The sequence below is a fragment of the Populus nigra genome, chromosome 17 (assembly GCF_951802175.1).
Source record: "Populus nigra chromosome 17, ddPopNigr1.1, whole genome shotgun sequence".
Classification (NCBI taxonomy): Eukaryota; Viridiplantae; Streptophyta; class Magnoliopsida; order Malpighiales; family Salicaceae; genus Populus; species Populus nigra.
The window spans coordinates 11,590-35,825 of NC_084868.1; the positions used below are offsets into that span (position 1 = coordinate 11,590).

The window sequence follows — 24,236 nt, forward strand, 5'->3', positions numbered from 1 at the left end:
AACCCTAAACCCGAAACCCCAAACCCCAAACCCCAAACCCTAAACCCGAAACCCTAAACCCCAAAACCTAAACCCCAAACCTGAAACCCCAAACCCTAAACCCGAAAAAACAAAGCCAAAAAAACGAAAAAGCAAAGGAAACAAAGAAAAACAAAACGTTGTCGCCTTGCTAGGAACATAACAATTACAATAAAAATTTGCATGGTTTTTCACGTGAACAGCAACCGGGTGCTTCCACGTGAACAGTAACCGGGGCCTATGATTTTGTATCAACAGGCATGACAGCCTTCATTTTCAGTTTCCGATGCAGAAGCCAAAACCAGCTGGGGATGAAAACAGACCGAGGATACCCAAGCCATGAGGGGACCATGCTCATCCAATAATCAAGTTTCAGGGAGGCTCCATATGTATTTGAAGTGGGAGGGGATCTTGTTTTGATCCTTTTCCAGCAGGCAAGTTCGAACAAGCTGAAAAATTTCATCTCCAAGGCTCTGCACTGACTTATGGACATGGTGAAATATTATGTTGTTGCGCTCATACCAGATGAAATACATAGTAGTATAGAGGATTGACTTGGCCAGGTTGTGGGTAAAAGTTTTGGTGCTCTTGAGGGTTGCAGCAGCCCACTGCAGAAGGTTTGGCCAGTTTAATGGAGGCCAAAATATTCTGGTTCGCTTGGCAATTTCACGCCAAACCGAAGATGTGTAGGGGCACTGGAAGAAGAGGTGCTCATGTGTCTCTACCTGTACACCACAAAGGATGCATGTGGCTGCATGGATTACCCCAAAATTTAAGAGCATGTCCATTGTGTGAAGACGTTCCATTGATGCAATCCACAGGATGAAGGCATGGCGAGGGATGTGCCCCGGGAACCAAATGAGGTGATGGAGAGTGTTTGTAGGCCGTGAATCCCTTATCAGTTCCCATGCTGAGTTAATGCTAAACTTGCCGGAGCGGTGGCCTTTCCATATATAATGGTCTGATAGGTGAACCTGCGGGAGGAAGGTAATCAAGTTCTAGAATGGCAGGAGATCAACGTGCCCCTCTGGGAATGCCCAAATGCCTCCTGATATGATTTCAGCCACTTTTGCATTCCAAGGCAGATGAGTAGATGATAGCAATCGGAAAGGGAGGAGATCGCATAGTCTTCTGCCACTTGGAAGCCAGTAGTCCAGCCAAAGAAATGTGTGACGACCATTACCAATGAAAGGGACAAAGTAACCTTTACTCCAAGTTCTGCTAAGAAGCAGCTTCCGCCAGGACCAAGTGGAGGAAGAGGGAGCAGTATAGAACCAGAAGCAGCGACCACGAAGAAGAGTAGAATGAATCCAGGACACCCAAACTGAAGAACTTTCCGTTAGGATCCTCCAGACCAGCTTGAGTATAGCTGCCTTATTCCAGTCTTTGATTCTTTTTATCCCTAATCCTCCTTCAGACTTTGGGTAGCAGAGAGAAGCCCATGCAACTTTAGCACCTGTAGGGGTGAGGGACGTGCCCTTCCAAATGAAGGCAGCAAAGATGCCTTTAATTCGTCTGATTATGAAAGTAGGCAGGATGAAGAGACTTGACCAGTAGACTTGAATGGAGAAAAGAGTGGATTTGATAAGTTGGAGCCGGCCTGCATATGTTAGTGAAGCAGAGGTCCACAAGCGGATCCTTGAGACAATTCTTTCAACTAATAGAGTGCAGTGTTGACGAGAAAGTCTTGAGCTGATGAGGGGAACTCCCAGGTATTTGACCGGCAAGACTCCTAGTTGGAATTGGAGGCAGTTTGTGATGGCCAACCCGATGCTATCCTCTACACCCGAGAGGAAAACAGAACTTTTCCTGTGATTTATGATCAGACCTGATATGCTAGCAAAAGAGTCCAGAGCTCCTCTGATTAATTCCACAGAGGCTAAGTCAGCATGGCAGAAGACCATAAGGTCATCAGCAAATGCTAGGTGAGTGATGGAATTCTGTTTGCATCTCCAGTGGAATTTGAAACTTGGATTCTGAGCAACCAGCCGAAGCATACCACCTAGACCTTCCATGGCTATCACAAAAAGATAGGGAGAAAGGGGGTCACCTTGCCTGAGGCCTCTGCTAGATGGGAAGAAACCATGAAGAGAACCATTAATTCCCACTGAGAAGAAAGCCGAAGAGATGCAGGCTCTTATCCATGTGATCATGCGTTCTGGAAGTCCAATACATTGCAGACCTTTAATGATGAATTGCCAGCTTATTATATCAAAGGCCTTCTTTAGATCAATCTTTAGAGCACATCTAGCCGGGCCCTTGTTTAGGTGATGGTTATGCAGCAGTTCTGGCTGGCCGAGACTGCGTCCTCTCCTCTGCTCCTTCTTCTGCTTTCCTTTGCTTCTGTGTCCACCGATGGCTTTTGTTTCCCAGCAGCTTTTGAAATGATGAAGGAACTAAGAAGATGATGAAGACGCTGGCTGGATTTATTTTGACTGATTTCTGGGTCTTTCCTTTGTCTGCAGGGACGAGGACAATTTCAAGGATAATTCTCGTCTCTGTGTGTGATGCTCTCTTGTTCTCTCCTTCTCTCTGTGTATTTTTTTTGTTTGTTTGTCTCCTCTATTTCTTTGAGAAGAAACCAGGGGAACCTAAGTCTGCTTTTTCTTTCTTTTTTAGTCCCCGGTTTTTCTCTTTTTTTTTCCTCTCTGTTCGTGGCTTTTTCTTTAGCCTCCTCTGTTTCTTTGAGAAGAAACAGAGGAATGCAAGTCTGCTCCTCCTTTTTGCCTCTTGGATTTTTTTTTCGCCCTCATTTCTTCGTTGTTTCTCTGCTTTATAGAGTCTGATCGGTGGTAACGGATGGCATGTAGAGGGACGACAACATTAAAACATCCTTAACTGAGGTGAGCGGATGATTACTGCCCATAACTGCTGGAAACGGTCTCCGGTTAAAGAAGAAGAAGATGAACAGTGCTCTTTCAAACGACGCAGTTTTGGTATATGAGGTGGCCATTTGCGTTTTGGCCCTTGAAGTTTTAAACGTTTTGTAATTAAGCCCCTAGTTCAAACTGTAATTGGCCCCCTGCATTTACGCGCAATTTTCAATGTAGTCCTTGGATTTTAATTTTGCAATTTTTACCCCAAACTTTAATATCTCTTCAATTAAGTCCCTGAATAAGTTAATTTAATTAAATCCAAAGTCCAATTAAGTCTAAAACTTATCAATTCTCTAATTAAACCCCTAATTGGATTAATAAAATTAAATTCAAGCTTAATTAAGTCTCAAAACTTATCAATTCTCCAATTAAACCCTTGATTGGATGAATTAAATTAATTCCAAGCTTAATTAAGTCTCAAAACTTAATCAATTCTCCAATTAAACCCTTGATTGGATTAATTAAATTAATTCCAAAGTTTAATTAAACCCCAAAACTTCCAATCATATTTCCCTTAACCCAAATTTTAATTCATTCTTCATTTATTTCATTTTACTTGTTTTTTCATCATTATTATTTTGTTTTATCATTTTTTTTATCCTTTTCAGTAAATAAAATAATAATAAAATAAAATGGTCAAAAATTGGGTTATGACAAGGGTCGGGCGCTTTATCATCAGGAATAGAGAAAAGGGCTGCTTTGATCTCTTCATTTGTGACTGGCTGCTCAAGTCCTGATTGCTGTGCAGGAGATATTAAAGAAGAGTACAGTCGTGAGATATCCTCATCGGGTTGAGGAGGGGCTGTTAAGAGATTTTGATAATACCGAACAACCAAATGTCCCAAATCATTTTGGTCATGGATAATGTGTCCTGCTTCATCTGCTAAAGCATGGATCCTGTTTCTTGATTGTCGATGGAGCAGAGATCGGTGAAAAAATTTTGTATTTCTATCCCCCAAGTGCAGCCATTGAATTCTGGAGCGTTGTCTGTAGAAAGCTTCTTCATCCTTGCTAAGCCGGGCAAAGAGTTTGGCTTTATCCCTTTCTGAAGTAATGAGATCAGGTATGGTGGGGGATGAATCCAACATGACCTGAGTTGCGGTCCATGCTGCCTTAGCATCAGCCATCCTCGTAGAGATATGATTTGAATTGTGTCTATGCAGATTCTTTAGGGCATGCTTGAGGGCCTGCAGCTTAGATGTAAAACTGTATATGGGGTTACCAGAAGAAGGTGTATGCCAAATTGTTCTAACAATATCCAGGAAATCCTCCCTATCAGCCCAGAAGTTCAGAAACTTAAAGGAAGAAGCAGGTGGTCGCTGCAAGTGAGGCTGGAACTCTAATATCATGGCGCTGTGGTCGGAGTGATCCCTAGGGAGGACCTTGTAATGAGCTAATGGCCATTTGAGGAGTAAGGAGTGGTTAGCAAAGATCCAGTCAAGTTTCTTCATGATAGAATTACCCCCTAACTGTCCATTGTGCCAGGTGAATTTTAGACCGGAGTAGGGAAGCTGAATTAACTCAGTATCTTGAATGCAAGTGTCGAAATCATTCTGATGCCCATACCAGTTCGGATCACCCCCTGCTCTGTCTGAGGACTTGAGGATTGCATTGAAATCTCCTAATAATAACCATGGGGTGGAAGAGAGTAGGGGAGCTTGCTGAGTGATATAGTTCCATAAGGAGCTTCTACCAGCGGGGGTGTTTAGCCCATATACAAAGGTAATTTGGAAAGTTTCCTTTGTAGTAAGGGAAAACACATTACAAGTCACCCACTGGTCAGAAAGCTGGAGGCAAGAGAGATGAAATATAGAGGGATCCCATCCCACAAGGATTCTGCAGGTGGGGGATGTGTTGGAGTTCGATAGGAACTTCCAAGCTGGGAGATTGAGGCTTGTGGTAACAGTATTCAAGTTAGCAGGAGCAATTTTGGTCTCTAGCAAGCCAATGATGCCCAACATAGAATTAAGGGTCCAATTCCTAATAGCAAATTGTTTTGGGGAGCTGTTGAGCCCCCAAGTGTTCCAACATCTTATTTTATTCATAATAAAATAAAAGAAAATAATAGAAACAAGGAATAATGCTAGAGGCTAGAGGCCACTGGCCTTACGCGACTTCTTCCCCTTCTTTTTCTTAACTTGAAGAGAAGAGGTTGTACCTTGAGGGAAAGAGGCATCCAGTGAAGATTCTGTGGTATCTGTCAATGGATTGCTATTGTTAGTAAGGGATGCCATTCTATTTTCCATGCAATTAGAAAATCCAGTAAGCAGATGCTGACAGTCTTCCATGTGTTGAGGATCATGTGTGGACTCTTGGTCTGATCCACAATTATCATTCCATGCTGTTGCTAATATAGGGTTGGCATAAGGAATTATGTGCAACAGCGAGGCTTCCTCTGGAGGTTGAGCAATGTCACTGTTGCTTGTTGAAGCTGGGGAGGCCAGGTGTTGCACCATAACCTTAGAAACAGGGATGTTGAGTGCATGTTCATTACTTACCGGGGGGAGAGTATCGGTAACCACTTGAGGGGCCATAAAAGTATTCTCACGAGGGGTGTTGACAGCTGCTGGAGGGATTCGCATACTTGTAGTAGGCTCACAAATTTCCTTTCCTTTTACCGTAGGAGCCAAGGATGGCACAGAAGGACATACATGACCAAATAGACAGCACTTTCCACACCTTGGAGGCTTCCATTCATACTCCACCTGTATCATAATAGGTTCCACAAAGAGGGGTGTTTCAATTTCAAACTGGTGGATGAGTGGAAGGGCTGCATCAATCTCTATACACACTCTTGCATAGTCCAAGCGAGTGCAGTTGTAAGTTTGTTCATCACAAGATAAGGGGCGGCCTGCCATACTGGCTATGAGGCTTAGACCGGCCTTAGACCAGAGTGGAAATGGTAGACCATGTAATCGTATCCAAACTGGTAGTTTGGATATCTTGTTCTTATCAAAGACAAAATGGGGGTGCCATTGCTGCAAGATGATTGCTTTTCCCCCAAACATCCAAGGACCCTTCTCCAAAACGTCATGCATGGCTGCTTCAATGTTAAATCTGAAAATCATGAAACCACCCGCTGTAGTCATAACGTTCTCTAGCCCATGATTCTTCCAGGCTCTAGTAGCAATCATATTGACAATGTGGTAATTCATTTTGAATCCAGGGCAGAAACCGACCATACACCTTGTCCATTTTTCTGAAGAATCTGTTAGAAGCTCTTCAGGTATACTGAGTCGGGTTCCACAAGATTGCCTGGGAATAGGGTCCAAAGAGAACCTTGTGGTGGTGTCCGTTACTCTGACTCTCTCAGCCAAGGACCCTGAGGAGGGGTTATGAGCCTGCTTTTGTAGATTAGGGTTCTGTGACATATGAGGTGGTTTTTTGGTTGGGGGGCTTTGGGATGTGTTTGAGTGGTTGTGTTTTTGGCAGGGGGTGGCTGGTGGTGACCATGGTTCACTTCAGGGAAGCAAATCCTGAAGATGGGATGAAACAGCGTGGGAAGAAGGGGGGTGGCTGATAGAAGAAAAAATTCACCGGGGAGAATTGACAGACGGTGGGGTTTTGCAAAGATCTGAGACGGTTAGTTTGTAGGGGGGGTTGAGGTGCATAACATGTCTGAAGATGGAAGAGATCCAATGGTGGTCGGAGAAAGTATTGCTCCGACAGCCCACTCTCTCACTAGTAGCCACTTCCAGACCTTCTCTCTCTTTTTCCCTAAACCCTAAACCCTCCCTCCCTAAACCCTAATCCCTAACCTTAAACCCAAACCCCAAACTCCTAACTCTTATCCTCCAATTCCTATACCCTAAATGCAAAATATCCTTAACCCAAAACCCAAACCATAAAGCCTAAAACAATAAGTTTTAAGCCCTAAACTCTAAAAAACCCTGAACCATAAACCCTGAACTCTAAACTCCTAAACCTCTATCCTTAAACCCTAAACTCTAAACTCTAAAACTCTAAAACCTTAAATCCCAAATCCAAAACTTTAAAATCCGAAATTCTTATCTCTAAACTTTAAATTATTTATCTTGTTTATTTTTGTGTTTTTAAAGTATTTTTTTAAAAAAATTAAATAATATTTTTTAATAATTTTATATTGTTTTAATATTTTAATGTTGAATAAAAAAATATTATTTTAATATATTTGTAATAGGAATTGGTTTTTTCAAGAAAGAGAATGAAAAACTTTTGATGGGGTTTAAGTTTTAGAAATCACTAAAAAGAAAAGGAATTTCGTTCAATCTTGGGCCGATGGTTGGCATTAGGGTCGCCATGCCCCCATTTGGTGAATCTGAAAATGAGGAAAGAAGAAGGGGAGAAGTTTTGTAGAGCTGAGTAGAAATAGAAAAGGAAAGAATGGAGAAGTTGAAATGTTTAGTTCCGGAGAGTATAAAGCGGATGGTGGGAGAAAGCTGTGATGAAGATCTTGCGTCCACGTCTTCTACTCTACTTCACTGCCTCCTTAACTTGCCCCAGTTTCAACAAGTAACTAACAAATCAATTCGCTTATTTACTTCGCACTTAATTAATATTGTATCTTCTTCAATTAATTCAGTTATAAAAATAATGTAATTTAATTTTTTTGTTCGTAGATGATTGATGATTTGGCGGATTCAAATAATAGTCTCTGTGGAAAGAACAAGAAAGTCGCTATGGAATTGAAGCAAAAAGGAAATGAATCTTATTTAACAGCAGAGTACGCCTCTGCTTTGGAATCCTATTCCCAGGCACTCCGTGTTGCTCCAATGGATGTTGTTGATATGGACAAAAATCTGGTTGCCACCTTATTTCTCAACCGGGCTTCTTTATTTCATGTCAGTGCAGTAAAATAACAAGCTGTTTTCATTTTTTAATATCTAAATCTAAAACTGCTACTAACTATTCCCTACTTGTTATATTTATTCAACTGATTCAATTCATTTTAAAGTTTATTTTGTTTGTTTGTTTGTTTGTTTAGAAAATAGGTTTTCTTACCGAGTCTCTACGGGATTGCAAGCGCGCGATTCAAATTTCCCCAACGTATGCCAAGGTGAATAGGCAACATATGCAATACTTACAGGATCACTCTGTGAATCTATTGATTATTTAGCAAAACATTTGATTCTACAACAAGTTTAAGGGGTTTTAATTTAGCTAAAAAAAATTTCCTTGGGAGAAACTGCCTGCTAGAGATTATTAAGTAAATTAGATTCCATTTCATGACATGTATCTCAATTTTGTTCCATATTATTATTCATGGGCAGCCAAAATCAACAAGTTTGATCACCATGCTGGTGATTTAGATTTAGGCCCGGCTAATTTGCCTCAGAATATATTTTGATTTCTTCATATTTATGACAGTTATTGTGGCACACTATCTTCAAAATATTGGGCGCATTGCTTCATCAGTCTTTTCTGTTCATGTTATACTGTATCATTACCTATTTCTTCTTTAAGGTTAATGCTTTCTTTGGAAAATCAAACTGCGTGCAAGGATTAACTTTAGGTTAGAGTTTGGGCTATCATGAGTTTTTTGAACTTATTTTAATTGATGGAAGTTTGGTTGCTCTTCTATTTCTCTTCCTTTTTTGGGGTTTCCGTTGTCCAAAGCTTTAGTTCTTTGTTTATGTTTGGGTTTTGGGTTTGTTTGTTGTCTTCAACCTTGGGGTAGTGAGCACTTTGGATGAGATCTGTTGATTTTATGTTAAAAACCCCTTTTCCATGTGAAGAATGTTAGTCTTTGAAATGACTATGTGCTTCCCACCTAATTGTGATCCTGTCTCATTACGTTTGCAGTTCCAATCCTTATATCTATTCACATGGTTTAAGAGGACTTTTTATTGTGAATGTTATGAGCTGGATGCTAGTATTCACCATCTCTGAATTTGGCTTCTTTCCTGCAGGCATGGTATAGGAGGGGCAAAGCAAATGTTGATTTAGGAAATTTTAAAGATGCTGTCAACGACTTCAACAATGCTAAAAGTTTTGAGTTGTCATTGGATGGAAAGAGGCACATAGAAACTGAATTAAACATAATCCTAGAAAGACAAAGAAGCACAAGCAGGATGGCAGTTCAGGAGAATGAGAACTGCTTTGGACATTTTGGTAAGACTTTTTAAGCTTTTCAACTAGCCATATATTTCTATCGTTTAATCTGTGCTTGGTATGATGTTATGCATCCCATGTTTTTGTGTTCCAAACTGAATTCTTGTATAATTTAGGCAATGTCTTAAGTTTAATGACCTCAAGAATGAAAGACTCCTATATCCTGAGCACATGAGGCTTTCCTTCTCTTTTTTTTCTTTATAATAGAAGTTTCAATGAAGCCCTCTCCTTAAAATGCATTCAATATAGTTGAGAGTTGAGATAGAGTATTGATTAATAATTTGTTTTACGTAGCTTGTTGCTTGTATCACATGGCATTGCTTGCAGGGATTGGTATGTTGTTTAGCACTCCCTCAGTCCCTAAATAAGTGTCCTACTTTCCTTTTTTTGGCACTCCTAATTTAAATGTCCATATTAAAAGTCAAATTATAATAACTACCCCACTTTACTTCTTTACCCTTTATCATTATCTAAATTTACTTAGAACAAAAATTGAGATGAAAGTGGAAAAACATAATTAGGGATAGAGATGGAAAGATAAATTATTGATAAAACAAATGAGTTTTTTAATGGCTTCCTTGAAAATTGTGCGCTCTTCTTTGGGACACTCAATTCTGGACCGAGGGAGTATTTTCTTAGTGGATTCAGGCATTTATCTTCCTTGTTTAATCAAAGAGACTCCCTGGCTGATTTCAAAGGTTTGTTTTTGCTCTTTGTTTCTCTCTCCTCTAATTTCTCCTACATGGATGGATGTATATAAAGCTTTTAGGAAATCCATATCTTAAATTGTTACGCAGATACATTTTCCTAAGAAAGGTGTTTCAGGATGTCTTAGAAGTTTAACAATCCAATTCCATCTGGTCAACGATGTGCAAGTGGTGCATGTATAAGGAGATACTTACTCATGTAAGTACTTAGACATGTTATAAATTGGGGAGGAAAGGAAAAGAAACTGCTTGAGTCGTAGCGTGAATAATTTGTTTGATTGGGAGTAGGCATTTTTCAGTACCTTGACTAAAACACATTGTTTACTAGGGCACTGACACATGATCAAGATACATATGCTTAAAAATTGAAGGATGGTACATGAATTAATATTTTATTCATTGCTTTCCAATCTGCACATTTTGTGCAAAATACAAAATTATTCCACGGCTTTGCATGAATGGTAGACATTCACACTTTGGGACCTTTATTTCTCTAAATCATATATCAGGTTCCAGTTTTGCTTATGAGCCTGATGCTCTCATTCCCTTCTTGAATTTGCATACAGTACTTTTAGAATTTCAGTATCCCAACATGGTATTTAAATGCATTTCAGCAACTTATAAACACCAGTTTCATCTTTAATCTACTGTTTTAGATAATAATATAAATGAATTTTATTGGAAAGATAGCAAGGAATGACACGAAGAAGAATAAGACATTTTCCCAAGTTGCAAACTGAAACATCAATCTAGATAAAACTAATTTAGGTTGGTTTACTTGTGAAGGTTTTATAGGAAATGGAAAATTAAAGAAAGTGCATTTACTAATTGAAAATGAAAACTGGTTTCTTGGAAATATGTGTTTTCTATTTTTTCCATTTGTCTAGAAAATTGAAAAACATCATAAAGTTGTTTTCCATTAGAAAAAAAATTAAGTGCCTTGTTTGGTTCACATAATATTTTTGTCCATTTCCTTTATTATTTTCGATGTAAGCTAAAGAAGGCCCTTTTTTTCTATTTGGAAATTTTATATTTAATAAACATGTTTCATTGATTTTCCTTGGAGAAATCTTTTTAGAAAAAAAAAGAAAAAATGATGGAAACTAAAAAAAACATTTCTTAAAGTAAAACACAACTGTAGTAACTCCAATCCATCTGCCTATCTGTTAAAGAAGTACCTCCAAAAGCCCATGCAGCACGACACCACAGAGAAGCCAAGAAGACCTTGATGTCAAATAAGTATTAAAAATCCTTCCATTCCTCTCCATTAAATGCACCAAATAATTTCTAATAGCACAATTTTGTTCTGCTGTTGTGGTTAGTTTTGTATAGAATAAAATTTCCTGAAATAATAGATGTATGATAAGACATCTACTCACCTTCAATTGGGTGCTTTATGAAAACTGCAAACTATCTTAATAGCATGCAAATAATTTTTTGTGCGAAGTGATGATTTAAAGGCCTCTTTCAAAGCCTTATTATACAATTGCACCTTTAGGAAGTATATATCCTAACAAATTATAATGATTTATGCAAGAAAACTGCAACAAGTCCAACTAGTCTTGAATGAGGTTTGTAAGGTTCATTATCTCAACCTTACAAACCTCATTCCAGACTAGTTGGATATATATATATATATATTCTTTTCAATGCAGGTCATGCTATGCAAAAATATAAATTTAACCTGCTATATGTATATGAATGAACAAGTCGTGTCATACTCTCTTTCAATACTGGGTACGTATGATACCTTGTCAAAAGTTAACAAGAGTGTGAATATTTTCTCCCTCAAATTAGGTCAAAAATTCTAAATGTTACTGCTTCAGTTGAAACAGTAACGTAATTAGTTCAAGAAAAGTATAGGAGTTATTTTTATCTGGGAAAATAAACTATGGGATGTACATTTAGAGTTCAACTTTCTCTCTAAAACAAATTGGCCATCCAATATTCAACTGTGGAGCTTGGACCCACAAATAGTTTTAAAATGCTTAATCCCTGTTGATCGTTTGTTTTGTATACATGATGCTCTATATTACTGCTCAAGCTAATCATGTTTTTCTTGCTCGTTGCACTCAAAAGCATACTGGCTTATGGAGTGGCTCAGAATGGAATGTTGCTATTTTATCATGGTTCTAGCATGAACTGTTGGTCTTTATCTATATATCTTTTTCAAGATGTAAATTCAAAATGAAGTGTAGATTAACTTTTGTCACAGATGAGCCACGCCAATTAAAACTATCACAAGTTTCAACACCAGATAAGGGAAGGGGCATGGCTTCACAATGTGACATTCCCCAAGCATCCTTGGTTCACAAGGAAGAACCTTATGCATTGGTATAGATTGATATGCTCTTTTTGTTATGAACAATGTTGGGTTAATATATCTTACTCGTTTCCACTTATTATATTTATTGGATATGTTTTCATTTTATTATTCTTAAAAAAAGATATTGAGAAAGATGTACTCTGAAAATTAGGACAGGATGGATACGTGGAGAAGCACTCATGAGTGTTTTTATGTGATCATAAAAATACAATTAATGTTTAATCTATAAGAGCAGTTAAATCAGCTATACTCAATGGTATAGAATTTCACTAGTAAAGACAAATGTTCATGAAATGAGCGTGTTTAAATGCAGGCTTGTGATGTTAGTATAAAATTGTGTTTTATAGTACCCTCTTGTCACCATTTGATGCACCTGCGTTTCTCTAATGAGGAATATTGATTACAGTCTGCCCTTTGATCTACAGATCATATTGAAGAGTTGCCGGGAAACACACTGTCATTACTGCTTGAATCAACTACGAGCAGATACAGTCCCCTGTACGTCATGTACAATACCACTTTACTGCTCCGAACATTGCCAGATACAAGCTGGAGGAGAACCATTCAGTAATTTTCAGGACAAAATTGGAACCAAGGAAAGTCACTCCCATAGCCATGGAGAGTATAAGTTTGCTTTATGCAGTGATTCCAATCCAATTGAGTGCTTTCCTGAACACAAACATGAATGTCTAGGTGTAAACTGGCCTGCCATATTGCCATCTGATATAGTCCTGGCTGGTCGAATTCTAGTGAAATCTACCTCGCAAAGATGTTCTACCGAGTCTAATGTTCTTTGTGATCTGGTACATCTCATGCATATTTGCTATATTACATCAACCACAGGTTTTTTTTGTTAAATTGAGGATTTTACTCACCACCTTATGGTTTAGTAGGGTCTCTCTCACAGCTATACACAAATTACTCCAGAAAGCAAATTGGAGCTACATATATATGCAATTGTATTGTTATGCTGTCTGCAGCATTCTTTCGGCTTTGAACTTCCAATTAATGGAGTCTCTTTATCACAGGTGGTTCTTTTCTCTCTATCACTCTTTTACAATCGCTACAGACAGTCAGATGATGAGGCGCCTCTGGCTGTAACTTATTTTAAATATAATTCAAAATGTTGAACAGTTACTCTCCCCTCAACTTGTCTATGATACATATTTTTGCATGCCTTTGGTGAATTGGCTTTAATGAAAGGGAATGTGGATGTGGTCCATATCTGCTATTTTATTTCAATCTTGGTTCATGGGGGCATGTATGACATCATGAGAATTGATGAAGAATCCAGTTTAGCTTTTCATTGTTGTTTTGGTTATGGATCAGTGTGTTGATTTGCAATTTGCCTTTGTGGATTTGGCAAATGCAAAAAACCTTTCAGTGTTGCCCTTTATTTTTTACCTATGACTCTCATTTTGGTGAGTTAGCTTGTGCAATTATGAGTCTTAAAGGTCTGTGTCAGTCCAGGTTACTGTTTCCTTTGGGGCTGGTGCTTGAGTGAAGATTTCACTATGATTCTAGCATGCAAGGAAGTTTGTTCATGACCATTATTTTCCATTGTTCCTCCTTTAGTGCCTTGCAAGCATATAAATGTTTGGTAGATAGTATTAAAGAAGGCTAGTGAATTGAAAAACTCTTCATTTACCTAGAAGGATCTTACCAAGCTCAGTTTCCCTTGATACCATTTCTGATTTCTTTTTCAACAATCTGCACTTCATCTCTGTGAGATTTGACAAGATGCAATCTCTTTGGAAGGCAGGGGTTAAATTGATGGTTCATAAGTTGCATGTTCTTCTATTAAGGCAGTTAGGCAGTTTAAGAGCTGGATACATTTGTTTATGTTATATTAGGAGAATGGTCTTCGGTTTTGATGCTGGCTGAGAACATCAGAGACAGGTAAGGTTGGTTAGGACTTTGTGAGAGGCTCTTATCAGATGGAGTTGTGGAAAGGCATCGAAAGTAGTTAGCAATTAAGTCTTGTAACTCTTTCTTTGCTTTTTCTGTTTGTCGTTTCTTTTAAACCCATCAATTGCTTCTTGTGTATGTGGGTTGTACCCACGCAACCTCTTTAATTTAAACAACCCTGTATTGTTATGAGCATCAAATTTGTTCATGTGGAGCTTTTAATACTTGTTCGAAATTTAATAGTTCAGTGTGTGAGCTCTCCTTTTTAAAAAAAATTTGGAAGAAAAAAAGAATTAATGTACTGGACCTGCTAAACAGTTTGCAATTATCCTGCGAAATGATAGTAACTTGTTCTATCTCTGTGTCATGCCTTACAGTCTCTATGACTAGATTTACATGTTCTAGTTATGCTGGTTTCAAATCAACATCCGTATTGTTCTGAACATGATTGGTCATTTTCTATTTACATAGTTACAACTATCGACACCTCTATCAATGTTATTTCATTAAATAAAAGCCATTTGTTTTAAGGTTCCATTTCTTGTTTGAATACAGTAGTTTCAAGTTTCAACTATCAATACCTCCATTCCATCAATCTTACTTCATTAAATGAAAGCCATTTGTTTTAGGGTTTCATTTCTTGTTTGAATGCAGACTATCATCCTTATATCTCAAATCAGGGTGAACTCTATGGCAATTGTCCGAATGAAATCTGTTGATGACCCACCAGATCAGTTCAGAAAGCTTACCTCTGTTGGAGATGCTTTAACTAGTAGTTTGGAACAGGTTAATGGCTATGCTACAACTCTCCCTTATGCCTACCAAGCTTTAACATTATCTTTTGGTAGAGAGAAAGGTCCCATTGTCCATTGACATGATTACCAATCTTATAGGTTCCCGTGGGTCAAGCTATATACAAAGCTGCCAGTTTGTTCAACCATTCTTGCTTGCCAAACATTCATGCATATTTTCTTTCGCGTACTCTGTTTATACGAACAACAGAGTATGTGTCAACAGGTTGTCCCCTGGAGTTGTCCTACGGTCCTCAGGTATCAACCCTTTTCAGCACTGACACATTTCCTTCACTCGCCTTGTTTTTGATACAAGAATATGAATGTTCTTGACTCTCAATAATTTACATACTTGTTTAGATAACATAGAAAATCTAGATGTCCAATGCTCACATGTTGGATGCACCAATCCTGTACACATACCTGCATGCACCTACCAGACATTTTTCTTTACCTCCAACTGCCATAATTTTCTGCAACAGTTTGTGTTTTTGAAACACTTGAGCTGGTGAAGTAATTGGCATTTCAAAAGGTGAATGTGCAGTTGTGTTTTGCAGGTTGGGCAATCGGACTGTGAAGACCGCCTTAGGTATCTGGCAGATAAGTACTCATTTCGATGCCAGTGCCGTGGTTGTTCACAATTAAATCTATCTGACCTCGTTCTTCATGCCTTTTGCTGTGTTAATCATAACTGTGCCGGTGTAGTCCTGGAGAGCACCATCATAAACGGAGAAACACGCAAACTTAATAACTTTCCTAGAGCTCCTGAAAAACAGAAATTTGATTATCACTTGCAGGTATGCTTTGTCTTCTTTATAAAACCCAGGGATAGCATCAGGTGTATCACAGACTGTTGGATTCCAGAAATTTAAATGTTTAACAGTTGCACTGGTCTTTAAGGGGCACAAATGCTCAGAAGTGAATTGTGTTAACCACGCACAGCTTCTTACTTTGAAGAAGCACCAAAAGGATAACAAACAATTGCCAGCAAAATGAAGTTGGCACAACTTTATCGCTGTCAGAATGTGCTCATATCCAATCTTATAATTTATGAATATCAGCTGTTCCTAGACTGCAATACATTAAAAATCATGTACTTTTTCCTGTTTTGTGACCAAATTTTCTTTTCTTAATAGGGTCACAAGCTCAATGTTGTAGATATAAACGATGTGGCAAGCCTTGCTCTCAAGTTTAACAATAGCTCCCTTCATATTCATCCTGGATTTTGTTTGCATTGTGGCTCACATCGTGATCTGGACGCTTCGCATGAAGCCATCAACAAAGCTTGGAGTTATATCAAGAGGTACATTTTTATTTCAGCCTAGCCTTTTCTTTGAATCATTTTTAACTATATCCTACAAGGAACTTGCTCTTCAGATATTTGCAGAAATATATAGATATGCAATTTGTTTAGTTTGGTTATGTTCATGAGAATATTCATTTGTTGACAGGTTGCAGGAAGCAATCATTTCAAAAGATATCTCAGGAACCACCCTTTTAGATGCTTCAAGGGCCCTTGGTATTTTGAGATCAACCTTGCATGCATACAACAAGAGTGTTGCAGAGGTGAGTTCCAGTTCTCTACTTCTAGGCACAACTTGATGCATTGTTGTTTCACTTTAGTGCAACTCTTTTTACTTTATCTTTTCTCTACATTTGTTTTCCAGGGCACAACTTGATCCATGATTGTGTACTTTTTTTCTGAGCAGATATTTAATCTATATATTCTCCATTGTAAATAGATATACATTTAATTGTGCAGATACTATGTTAATGTGAAACGAACACTTGAGAGCAGTACTATATCTGCAGTTAATGTGAAACTAACACTTGAGAGCAGTACTATATCTGCATTTCATGTAGCCAGTGCAAGATGGGATTACCATCCTTTATTTCAATGTTTATCCTGTGCAGGCTGAGGACAATCTTGCACAAGCATTTTGTTTGGTTAGAGACTTCCAATCTGCTAGGGAACACTGTAAAGAATCAATCAAGGTAAACTAATTGAGATTGCTATGCTTTCAGCATTTCATAAATGTTGTCAACAGAATTATTTTTCAAATTCCCACATTTGATTTCTAAAGAACGAGAACCAGTTTAGGCATATGTGAACAATGAACTGCATTAGTCAAATTGTAACATCCTTTATAAACGTTTTAGATGTGCATATACATTTTCATGTGTGCATATCTTAGACCAGTCGCATCAGGAAACGTCCTGTGGTCTCAAAAGAAAAATATTTTTCTCACCTTGAGTTGCACAAAATGTTAGGACAGAGACAGCAATCAGGACCCGGGATACTTCATAGGACAGCTTTCTTTTCCAATACTGAACTAATTCAATGTCCTTTAAACTGCATTTCAATTGTTTAGTGTCATTGCAATGTATTTGTTTCTAGAAATAAATTGAGGTGTGTTATTGGTTGTCATATCACTTGCTACTTTGATATAATTTTTTAGAAATGAAATCTGACTGACATTTCCATGTTTTTGATTAAATGGTAGATACTCCAAACACTGTATGATCCTGATCACATTGTCATTGGATATGAACTGGTCAAGCTTGCAAGCATTCAGCTATCCTTGGATGACCCTGCAGCTGTGGACAGCACAAACCATCTGGGCTTGATATTTGCGCGGTATTTTGGACCGCATGTAGACTTTATTGTCCCATATCAGCAGTTCCTGAAAAGAGTAGCTCACCGGTAGATGTTAATTACTGTGTACCTAGTTTAGTTTTTTACCTATCTAAATTACAGGGGGGGGGGGTAAAAATGAATGGGTAAAACGAATTCCCAAATAAGGATGAAAACAGAACAAGAGCAAAGGCACGGGTTTTTAGTCAGCAATTGATGGTCCATATTTCCTAAACTAAGTGGAGATGAAGACAAGGGAGAACAATTCGAAGGTTCAAGGGAAATCAGAATCAGTACGTCGAAGGATAGGTTTCATATCTGCCTTAAACTGATGGGAATTGAGATTACGTAAAAATCTAATGTTTACTTTTCTAGTTGTTTTCTTATGAATGGTTGCCGAAGTATGAGTGCTTTTTAAGTGAACTAAGCAGTTGTCAAACATATATAACCTTATTTTACAAGTAACTATACACAAGTGATTGTTACAACTGCATATACTAACCAGGAACTCTTTCCTCTGACAATCTCATTTTAGGTTTTATTAGATGGCATATATAAAAATGGATTTTGGTTAAAGGGTCCGAAGAAAACCATCTCATATGGATGGGACGGAAGGACGCAGTAGAAATATCAATCTCATTATAGAAAACCAACTCAAAGGAGAATGACTTCTAGTTTGTAAGGGCTGCGGATCAAATTGCTGCCTAGTTAATGGATCAAGAGTTTGTCTGTACGTGGCCTGTCGTGTTTCTTAAGATTTTGGAGTGCATAATAATGCCCTAACCACCTAATACCCAACTGTCCAAATTAGAACTTGTACCAAAGCAAGTCTTTTAAGTGTTTTGATAAAGTTATGGCATATATTTTGATGGAATGGACATCTGTAAAACATATGATGGTGTGTTTGTGAGCAATGATGATGATGATGATGGGCATTCTTACAATAGACTCAAGAAAGTAGGAAAATATCCGACATTGGGCCGTTCATAAAGATGCTGCCATGCCTACGTACATGTATTATCTCAGTAGCAAAATAAAAATAATAATTATCCAAGTTGGTGGAAGGGCGGACGAGACGGCAAAACGTGAAATTTAAATATGCAGCAGGGACCTTCTAAAGTGATGAAGAAGATGACATTATCAAATATCATTATAGCTACTTAAATTTGCTAGTACGCATGTTAGTGGGAATGGTTAGGCCATAGAGTGGCTTCTAAGACAAGACAAAATCAATTAAAAGAAAGCACCATAGGAGAGGGGACTTTTTTCTTTTTTCTTCTCTCTTGTTGATATGACAGAGCAGCAGAATCCACCTCGTTCCTTGTTCTATCGTCCTCAGCGTAGCATTTGAGACCAGCCCGGCTCCACTTTTAGACTTGTTTTTGTACGTGGCTGATGTTGGAAGTTTAGTAGCCTGACATTAATTCAATATTGTAGCAGCCATGGGACTGGGCGGAGGCACTGCCCGGTTGCTCCTCCTTACTTTCTTTACTTCAGGAATTCATCTCATTTTCTCTGACACGGACCCTAGTGATGGTAATTCAACTGCTTTGCTTCCTTTCTCCATCTCCTTCTTTTAACGTCATTTATTTCTTCGATATTGCTATTATTTATTAACTTCTTTTAACCTCATTTATTTTTCTGACAGTTTTCAGAAGTTGTGGCTAGACAGGAGTACTGTTGCTCTATTGTATTTGTCTCATTTCCTACACCCACTAGTTCATAATTCTAACTATGATTTCTGTGTGGTGGTGCAGCTGCAGCACTCCAATCCCTCAAGAAGCAATGGCAAAATACACCACCAAGTTGGGGGCAGTCTCATGATCCATGCGGAGCACCCTGGGAAGGAGTCACGTGCTCCAATTCAAGGATCACTGCATTGTCAGTACTGGATTCCCTCCTCGTGATTATGATCAGTAACTATTATTATTCGTTCATCGTCTCCACTGTAATAATCCATCTAGAGCAAGACCATTTTGTTCATCACTAAGCATTTTATACGTTTCAGGGGGTTATCAACCATGAACCTCAAAGGGAAGCTAAGCGGTGATATTGGAGGACTCACCGAATTGAGATCCCTGTGAGTTTCTTAATATCTATCTTGACTGGAACAAGTTTATTACAAGCAATTCAAATCGTACTTCTACGTTAGCAAGATTGCTAATAATTAAGACACATTTCCACAAAAGGGTCCGGTGCATGCAACAATCAATTTTAAATCTTAATATTCAAGCTTTGAGGTTATTTTATTGCAGGGACCTATCATTTAACACAAACCTCACAGGATCCCTCACTCCTCGGTTAGGAGATCTGCTAAAACTGAACATCCTGTAAGATGAAATACATACCCAATCTTCTACTTGGCAGGCCGGCTTATGTGTCTTTTATTTATGTGTCTTTCCTACACCTCCTCAGAATCCTTGCTGGTTGTGGCTTCAGCGGTAGTATTCCAGATGAGCTGGGCAATCTTGCTGAGCTATCCTTCTTGTAAGAGTTGTTAAACCAGTAACAATTATGAATGCATGAATTAACAGGGGCACTATATGTATCTCCTTCCCTTTATTCAACAGTACTACCCTTCGTCACAGGGCTCTCAACTCAAACAACTTCTCTGGTGGAATCCCTCCTTCTCTAGGTAAACTCTCCAAACTCTACTGGCTGGACCTTGCAGACAATCAATTGACAGGACCTATCCCAATCTCCAAAAACACCACCCCAGGCTTGGACCTACTACTAAATGCTAAGCACTTGTGAGTATATATTTCTGAAACACCTCCAATATAAAAGATGATTAAACATATTGTATTTAAATGTGCCTAGCAGTGCAATTAATTAAATGGGTATTGCACAAAGAATAACTAATTTTTGAGTTTGCAGCCATTTCAATAAAAACCAGCTTTCAGGTTCCATTCCACCTGAACTTTTCAGCTCTGATATGGTGCTGATACACGTGTAAGTTGTTAATCAGACCAATTTTTTTTTATCTCTCATTACCCCAGTTCTTCCCTTCTAATTGCTTGTGATTCTTTAATGACAGATTGTTCGATGGGAACCAACTTGAAGGAAATATTCCTTCCACATTAGGCCTAGTTCAGACTCTCGAGGTTCTGTGAGTAAACACTGTCCCAGTTTTATCTTCCCTTTTTAAAGTATTGCCCTCTCTGCGAGCTCAATTAGGACTCTGATTCATTTTGTTTGCTGCAGTCGACTTGATAGAAATGCTTTATCTGGCAAGGTCCCAAAAAATTTGAACAACCTCTCGAGCCTCAATGAACTGTGGGTACTCTTACTCTCACAGTTTAACAAGGCAGTGGTTTCAGTCTGTTAAACTTAAATGAGCTTAATCAAACTTTTCCTTCCTAAAATGTTTCTTTCAGGAATCTAGCACACAATAAGCTGATAGGCCCTTTACCAAATTTAACAAAAATGGACGCCCTCAATTATGTGTAAGTCAATCAAAAGGAGGTTCCCTTCGGTTCTTCTAACTTGTTCTTTTTCCATGTTAATGAATCCTGATCTATGATTTACTTTTGCAGGGATCTTAGCAACAATTCTTTCTATTCTTCAGAAGCTCCTGATTGGTTCTCAACCTTACCATCTCTCACCACCTTGTAAGTCTCCAGCACATCAGAACTGTACTATATATCTGGAAATGTTATAGGGCCGTAATCTCATTTCAAAAATCCATGATTGATATGCTGCAGAGTTATAGAACATGGATCGCTTCAAGGGACTTTGCCATCAAAAGTGTTCAGTTTTCCCCAGATACAGCAAGTGTAAGTTTTGACCAAATTCCAATTGAGCTCCTCAAAACAATTTGAGAACATGCAAAATTGATCATTCGTTTCTTTAAATTTTGAAGGTTATTGAGGAATAATGCACTCAATGGCTCCTTCAACATGGGTGACAGCATTAGTACACAGCTTCAACTTGTTGATCTTCAGAACAATCAGATTTCCTCTGTAACACTGACGGCTGATTACACAAACACATTAATGTGAGAAAGTTTCTAGAAATTGCATTTATTTACATGGAAAAATTTATTCTTTCAACCACTCACCATCAATCTTAAATTTTCATTGTCATGCACTCAGACTTGTAGGAAACCCGGTGTGCACTGCTCTCTCGGATACCAATTACTGTCAGCTCCAACAGCAGTCTACAAAGCCTTATTCCACTAGCCTAGCTAATTGTGGCAGTAAAATGTGTCCCCCTGAACAGAAGCTGAGCCCTCAGAGTTGCGAATGTGCCTATCCATATGAAGGGACCCTGTACTTCAGAGCACCCTCCTTCCGGGAATTGTCCAATGTGAATATGTTTCACTCACTAGAAATGTCTCTTTGGGGCAAACTGGGCCTAACTCCTGGTTCCGTTTTTCTTCAGAACCCTTTTTTTAATGTTGACGACTACCTTCAGGTGCAGGTCGCACTATTTCCACCTACTGACAAATATTTTAATAGGTCTGAAATTCAAAGTATTGGATTTGACTTGACCAACCAAACCTACAAGCCTCCCAAAGATTTTGGACCCTACTATTTTATTGCCTCGCCTTATCCTTTTCCAGGTAACTTAATTCATCTTTTTATTCATGCATGCAGTTTCTGTCTTATCATACTTGGAATCGATAATTTACTAGAAAAACAAAAATATGTTTCAGATGCTTCCAGAGGAAGTTCTATGAGCACTGGTGTTGTTGTTGGGATAGGGATTGGCTGTGGCTTACTGGTTATGAGCCTTGTTGGAGTAGGGATTTATGCCATTCGTCAGAAGAAACGTGCAGAAAAAGCCATTGGATTGAGCAAACCATTTGGTAATCAATACATAACATCTTTAATATTCTTGCTAGCACATGAATCGTTGAGATACTGGTTAAATGCAGCATGAAAGAAATTTTGGATTATACATAAAACCTTGTGTGTTTCCAGCTTCTTGGGCTCCAAGTGGCAAAGATAGTGGCGGGGTACCTCAGTTAAAGGGAGCAAGATGGTTCTCATATGAAGAACTAAAAAGGTGCACTTACAACTTTACAGAAAGCAATGAGATAGGTTCTGGAGGCTATGGCAAGGTATATCGATCTCCAAGATTATCAGAAAAGTTGAGGAATAGTTGCTGCTTAGTCATCTCTTATATTATTAAATATGCGCCATCTTGTATCCAGGTGTATAGAGGAATGCTTTCTGATGGCCAGGTAGTGGCAATCAAAAGAGCTCAGCAAGGATCAATGCAGGGCGGGCTCGAGTTCAAGACTGAAATTGAGTTGCTATCACGAGTTCATCACAAAAACCTTGTTGGTCTTGTGGGTTTTTGTTTTGAACAAGGAGAACAGATGCTAGTTTATGAATATATGCCTAATGGAACACTACGGGAATGCTTGTCAGGTATTTATGCTCACTCTACTTTAGCTATGCAAGTCAGCATCGAGAACAATGCATGCTAAGACATTTAGTAATTTTCAGTTTAATTTTTTCTGGCCCACTAATGGACATGTACAAAGATACCCAGGGGAATTTTCCTTTTAATCAGTATGCATATGCTGATACGTGAAGTGGATTGATTATAGGGAAGTCTGGCATTTATCTTGACTGGAGAAGGAGACTTCGCGTTGCTCTTGGGTCGGCTAGAGGATTAGCTTACTTACACGAGCTTGCAAATCCTCCTATAATCCACAGAGATGTCAAGTCCACCAACATTCTGTTGGATGAAAATTTAACAGCAAAGGTCGCTGACTTTGGCCTGTCAAAGCTGGTATCAGACAGCTCGAAAGGACATGTTTCAACCCAGGTTAAAGGAACCCTGGTCAGCATTTACTTGCTTTTGTTTTCAGTATATTGATCAATATGGGCATTGCATGCCATATATATCAAATCTTAATGGTCACATATATTGTGTTAATTATAAATTTGGATGCAGGGTTATCTGGATCCTGAATATTACATGACACAACAGTTAACAGAGAAGAGCGATGTGTACAGTTTTGGGGTGGTCATGCTTGAGCTGATAGCAGCTAAGCAACCTATAGAGAAAGGGAAGTACATTGTGCGGGAAGTAAGAATGGCAATGGACAGGAATGATGAAGAGCACTATGGATTGAAAGAAATAATGGATCCAGGCCTTAGAAACATGGGAGGGAATCTGGTAGGATTTGGGAGATTTTTGGAAGTGGCAATGCAGTGTGTTGAAGAGTCAGCAACAGAGCGTCCAACAATGAGTGAGGTGGTGAAGGCAATAGAAATGATATTGCAAAATGATGGGGTGAACACAAACTCAACAACATCAGCATCTTCTTCAGCAACAGACTTTGGAGCTTCAAGAGGCGGTGGTCCCCTTAGACATCCTTACAATCATGATGTTGTAGCTGCCAAGAATAAGGTGGATGTTGTCGACAATATTAATAATAACAATGCCTTTGATTATAGTGGTGGCTACACTCTCTCAGCAAAAGTTGAACCCAAGTAGCTGTAGCGACCAACCCTTTTTTTTTTTTTTCCTATTGTTTTCCTTCCTTCATGTTGATTTATAGTGTGTTCAATGCGATATGAAAACAAAAGGCCATTATTTTATTTGTAGTAGTTTATATATACATGTGTAGTTTACGCGCTACCCTTTGTTAACTTTTTTTATTATTTTATTATTATTATTATTATTAAAAAAAAAAAAAGGGAAGGGAAGAATTGGTCATTCTAGTTGCGTGCAAAACCATCATTTCATAGAAGGTACAACAATTTGATATCACTTTCGTTTTCCATTTTTTATTTTGAAACAAAATGAAAATATAAACAAAAAAGTTTGTTTATTTTTTATCTTATCTGGTAAGACATAATAAAAACTAAGTATTGTTAAAATTTTCCAAATCAAACAAAATGGTTCTCAAAAATTATATTAGTG

General features: G+C 38.4%; 3 protein-coding genes across 4 annotated transcripts; 2 read left to right on the forward strand and 1 right to left on the reverse strand.

Annotated features, from left to right (window-relative positions):
* Positions 1 to 1,016: 1,016 nt before the first annotated feature.
* LOC133677489 (uncharacterized) lies at positions 1,017 to 6,265 on the reverse strand. The gene is made up of 3 exons (XM_062099578.1): positions 5,005 to 6,265; positions 3,561 to 4,830; positions 1,017 to 2,394 (listed from the first exon to the last, which is right to left on the reverse strand). Exons 1-3 carry the CDS (start codon positions 6,263 to 6,265, stop codon positions 1,017 to 1,019), a joined length of 3,909 nt encoding a protein of 1,302 aa, XP_061955562.1.
* Positions 6,266 to 7,084: 819 nt separating this feature from the next.
* LOC133677547 (uncharacterized) lies at positions 7,085 to 17,774 on the forward strand. Its single transcript, XM_062099626.1, has 14 exons — positions 7,085 to 7,385; positions 7,493 to 7,714; positions 7,858 to 7,929; positions 8,783 to 8,984; positions 11,907 to 12,025; positions 12,443 to 12,820; positions 12,911 to 13,045; positions 14,580 to 14,711; positions 14,819 to 14,974; positions 15,274 to 15,513; positions 15,853 to 16,019; positions 16,168 to 16,282; positions 16,631 to 16,711; positions 17,221 to 17,774. The coding sequence occupies exons 1-14, from the start codon at positions 7,257 to 7,259 to the stop codon at positions 17,422 to 17,424; spliced, it is 2,352 nt and encodes a 783-aa protein (XP_061955610.1). The 5' UTR covers positions 7,085 to 7,256; the 3' UTR covers positions 17,425 to 17,774.
* An 825-nt stretch (positions 17,775 to 18,599) lies between these two features.
* LOC133676492 (leucine-rich repeat receptor protein kinase HPCA1-like) lies at positions 18,600 to 23,951 on the forward strand. 2 transcript variants are annotated; one of them, XM_062098162.1, is made up of 19 exons: positions 18,600 to 18,887; positions 19,109 to 19,232; positions 19,360 to 19,431; positions 19,607 to 19,681; positions 19,767 to 19,838; positions 19,922 to 20,101; positions 20,229 to 20,303; positions 20,389 to 20,460; positions 20,556 to 20,627; positions 20,729 to 20,797; positions 20,888 to 20,962; positions 21,056 to 21,127; positions 21,214 to 21,348; positions 21,446 to 21,915; positions 22,009 to 22,161; positions 22,277 to 22,416; positions 22,510 to 22,729; positions 22,912 to 23,147; positions 23,262 to 23,951. In XM_062098162.1, exons 1-19 carry the CDS (start codon positions 18,794 to 18,796, stop codon positions 23,805 to 23,807), a joined length of 2,952 nt encoding a protein of 983 aa, XP_061954146.1. In that variant the 5' UTR covers positions 18,600 to 18,793; the 3' UTR covers positions 23,808 to 23,951. The 2 variants fall into 2 exon arrangements, with proteins under 2 accessions (XP_061954146.1, XP_061954147.1); XM_062098163.1 differs by having other exon boundaries at positions 18,602 to 18,887; positions 19,940 to 20,101.
* Positions 23,952 to 24,236: the final 285 nt, after the last annotated feature.

What these genes read in the sequence shown, in the direction of transcription:
- LOC133677489 (XM_062099578.1), bottom strand. Translation starts at nt 6,265, where the DNA reads ATGTCACAGAACCCTAATCTACAAAAGCAGGCTCATAACCCCTCCTCA. An exon ending in AAAGAAGGGGAAGAAGTCGC is followed by an intron (nt 4,831 to 5,004) that starts GTAAGGCCAGTG and finishes TTGGCTTGCTAG; the next exon opens with AGACCAAAATTGCTCCTGCT. An exon ending in TCTATTCCTGATGATAAAGC is followed by an intron (nt 2,395 to 3,560) that starts GCCCGACCCTTG and finishes TCATTTCAAAAG; the next exon opens with CTGCTGGGAAACAAAAGCCA.
- LOC133677547 (XM_062099626.1), top strand. Translation starts at nt 7,257, where the DNA reads ATGGAGAAGTTGAAATGTTTAGTTCCGGAGAGTATAAAGCGGATGGTG. An exon ending in ACTTGCCCCAGTTTCAACAA is followed by an intron (nt 7,386 to 7,492) that starts GTAACTAACAAA and finishes TTTTGTTCGTAG; the next exon opens with ATGATTGATGATTTGGCGGA. An exon ending in AGTTGTCCTACGGTCCTCAG is followed by an intron (nt 14,975 to 15,273) that starts GTATCAACCCTT and finishes TGTGTTTTGCAG; the next exon opens with GTTGGGCAATCGGACTGTGA.
- LOC133676492 (XM_062098162.1), top strand. Translation starts at nt 18,794, where the DNA reads ATGGGACTGGGCGGAGGCACTGCCCGGTTGCTCCTCCTTACTTTCTTT. An exon ending in CTGCTAAAACTGAACATCCT is followed by an intron (nt 19,682 to 19,766) that starts GTAAGATGAAAT and finishes ACACCTCCTCAG; the next exon opens with AATCCTTGCTGGTTGTGGCT. An exon ending in GATTACACAAACACATTAAT is followed by an intron (nt 21,349 to 21,445) that starts GTGAGAAAGTTT and finishes TCATGCACTCAG; the next exon opens with ACTTGTAGGAAACCCGGTGT.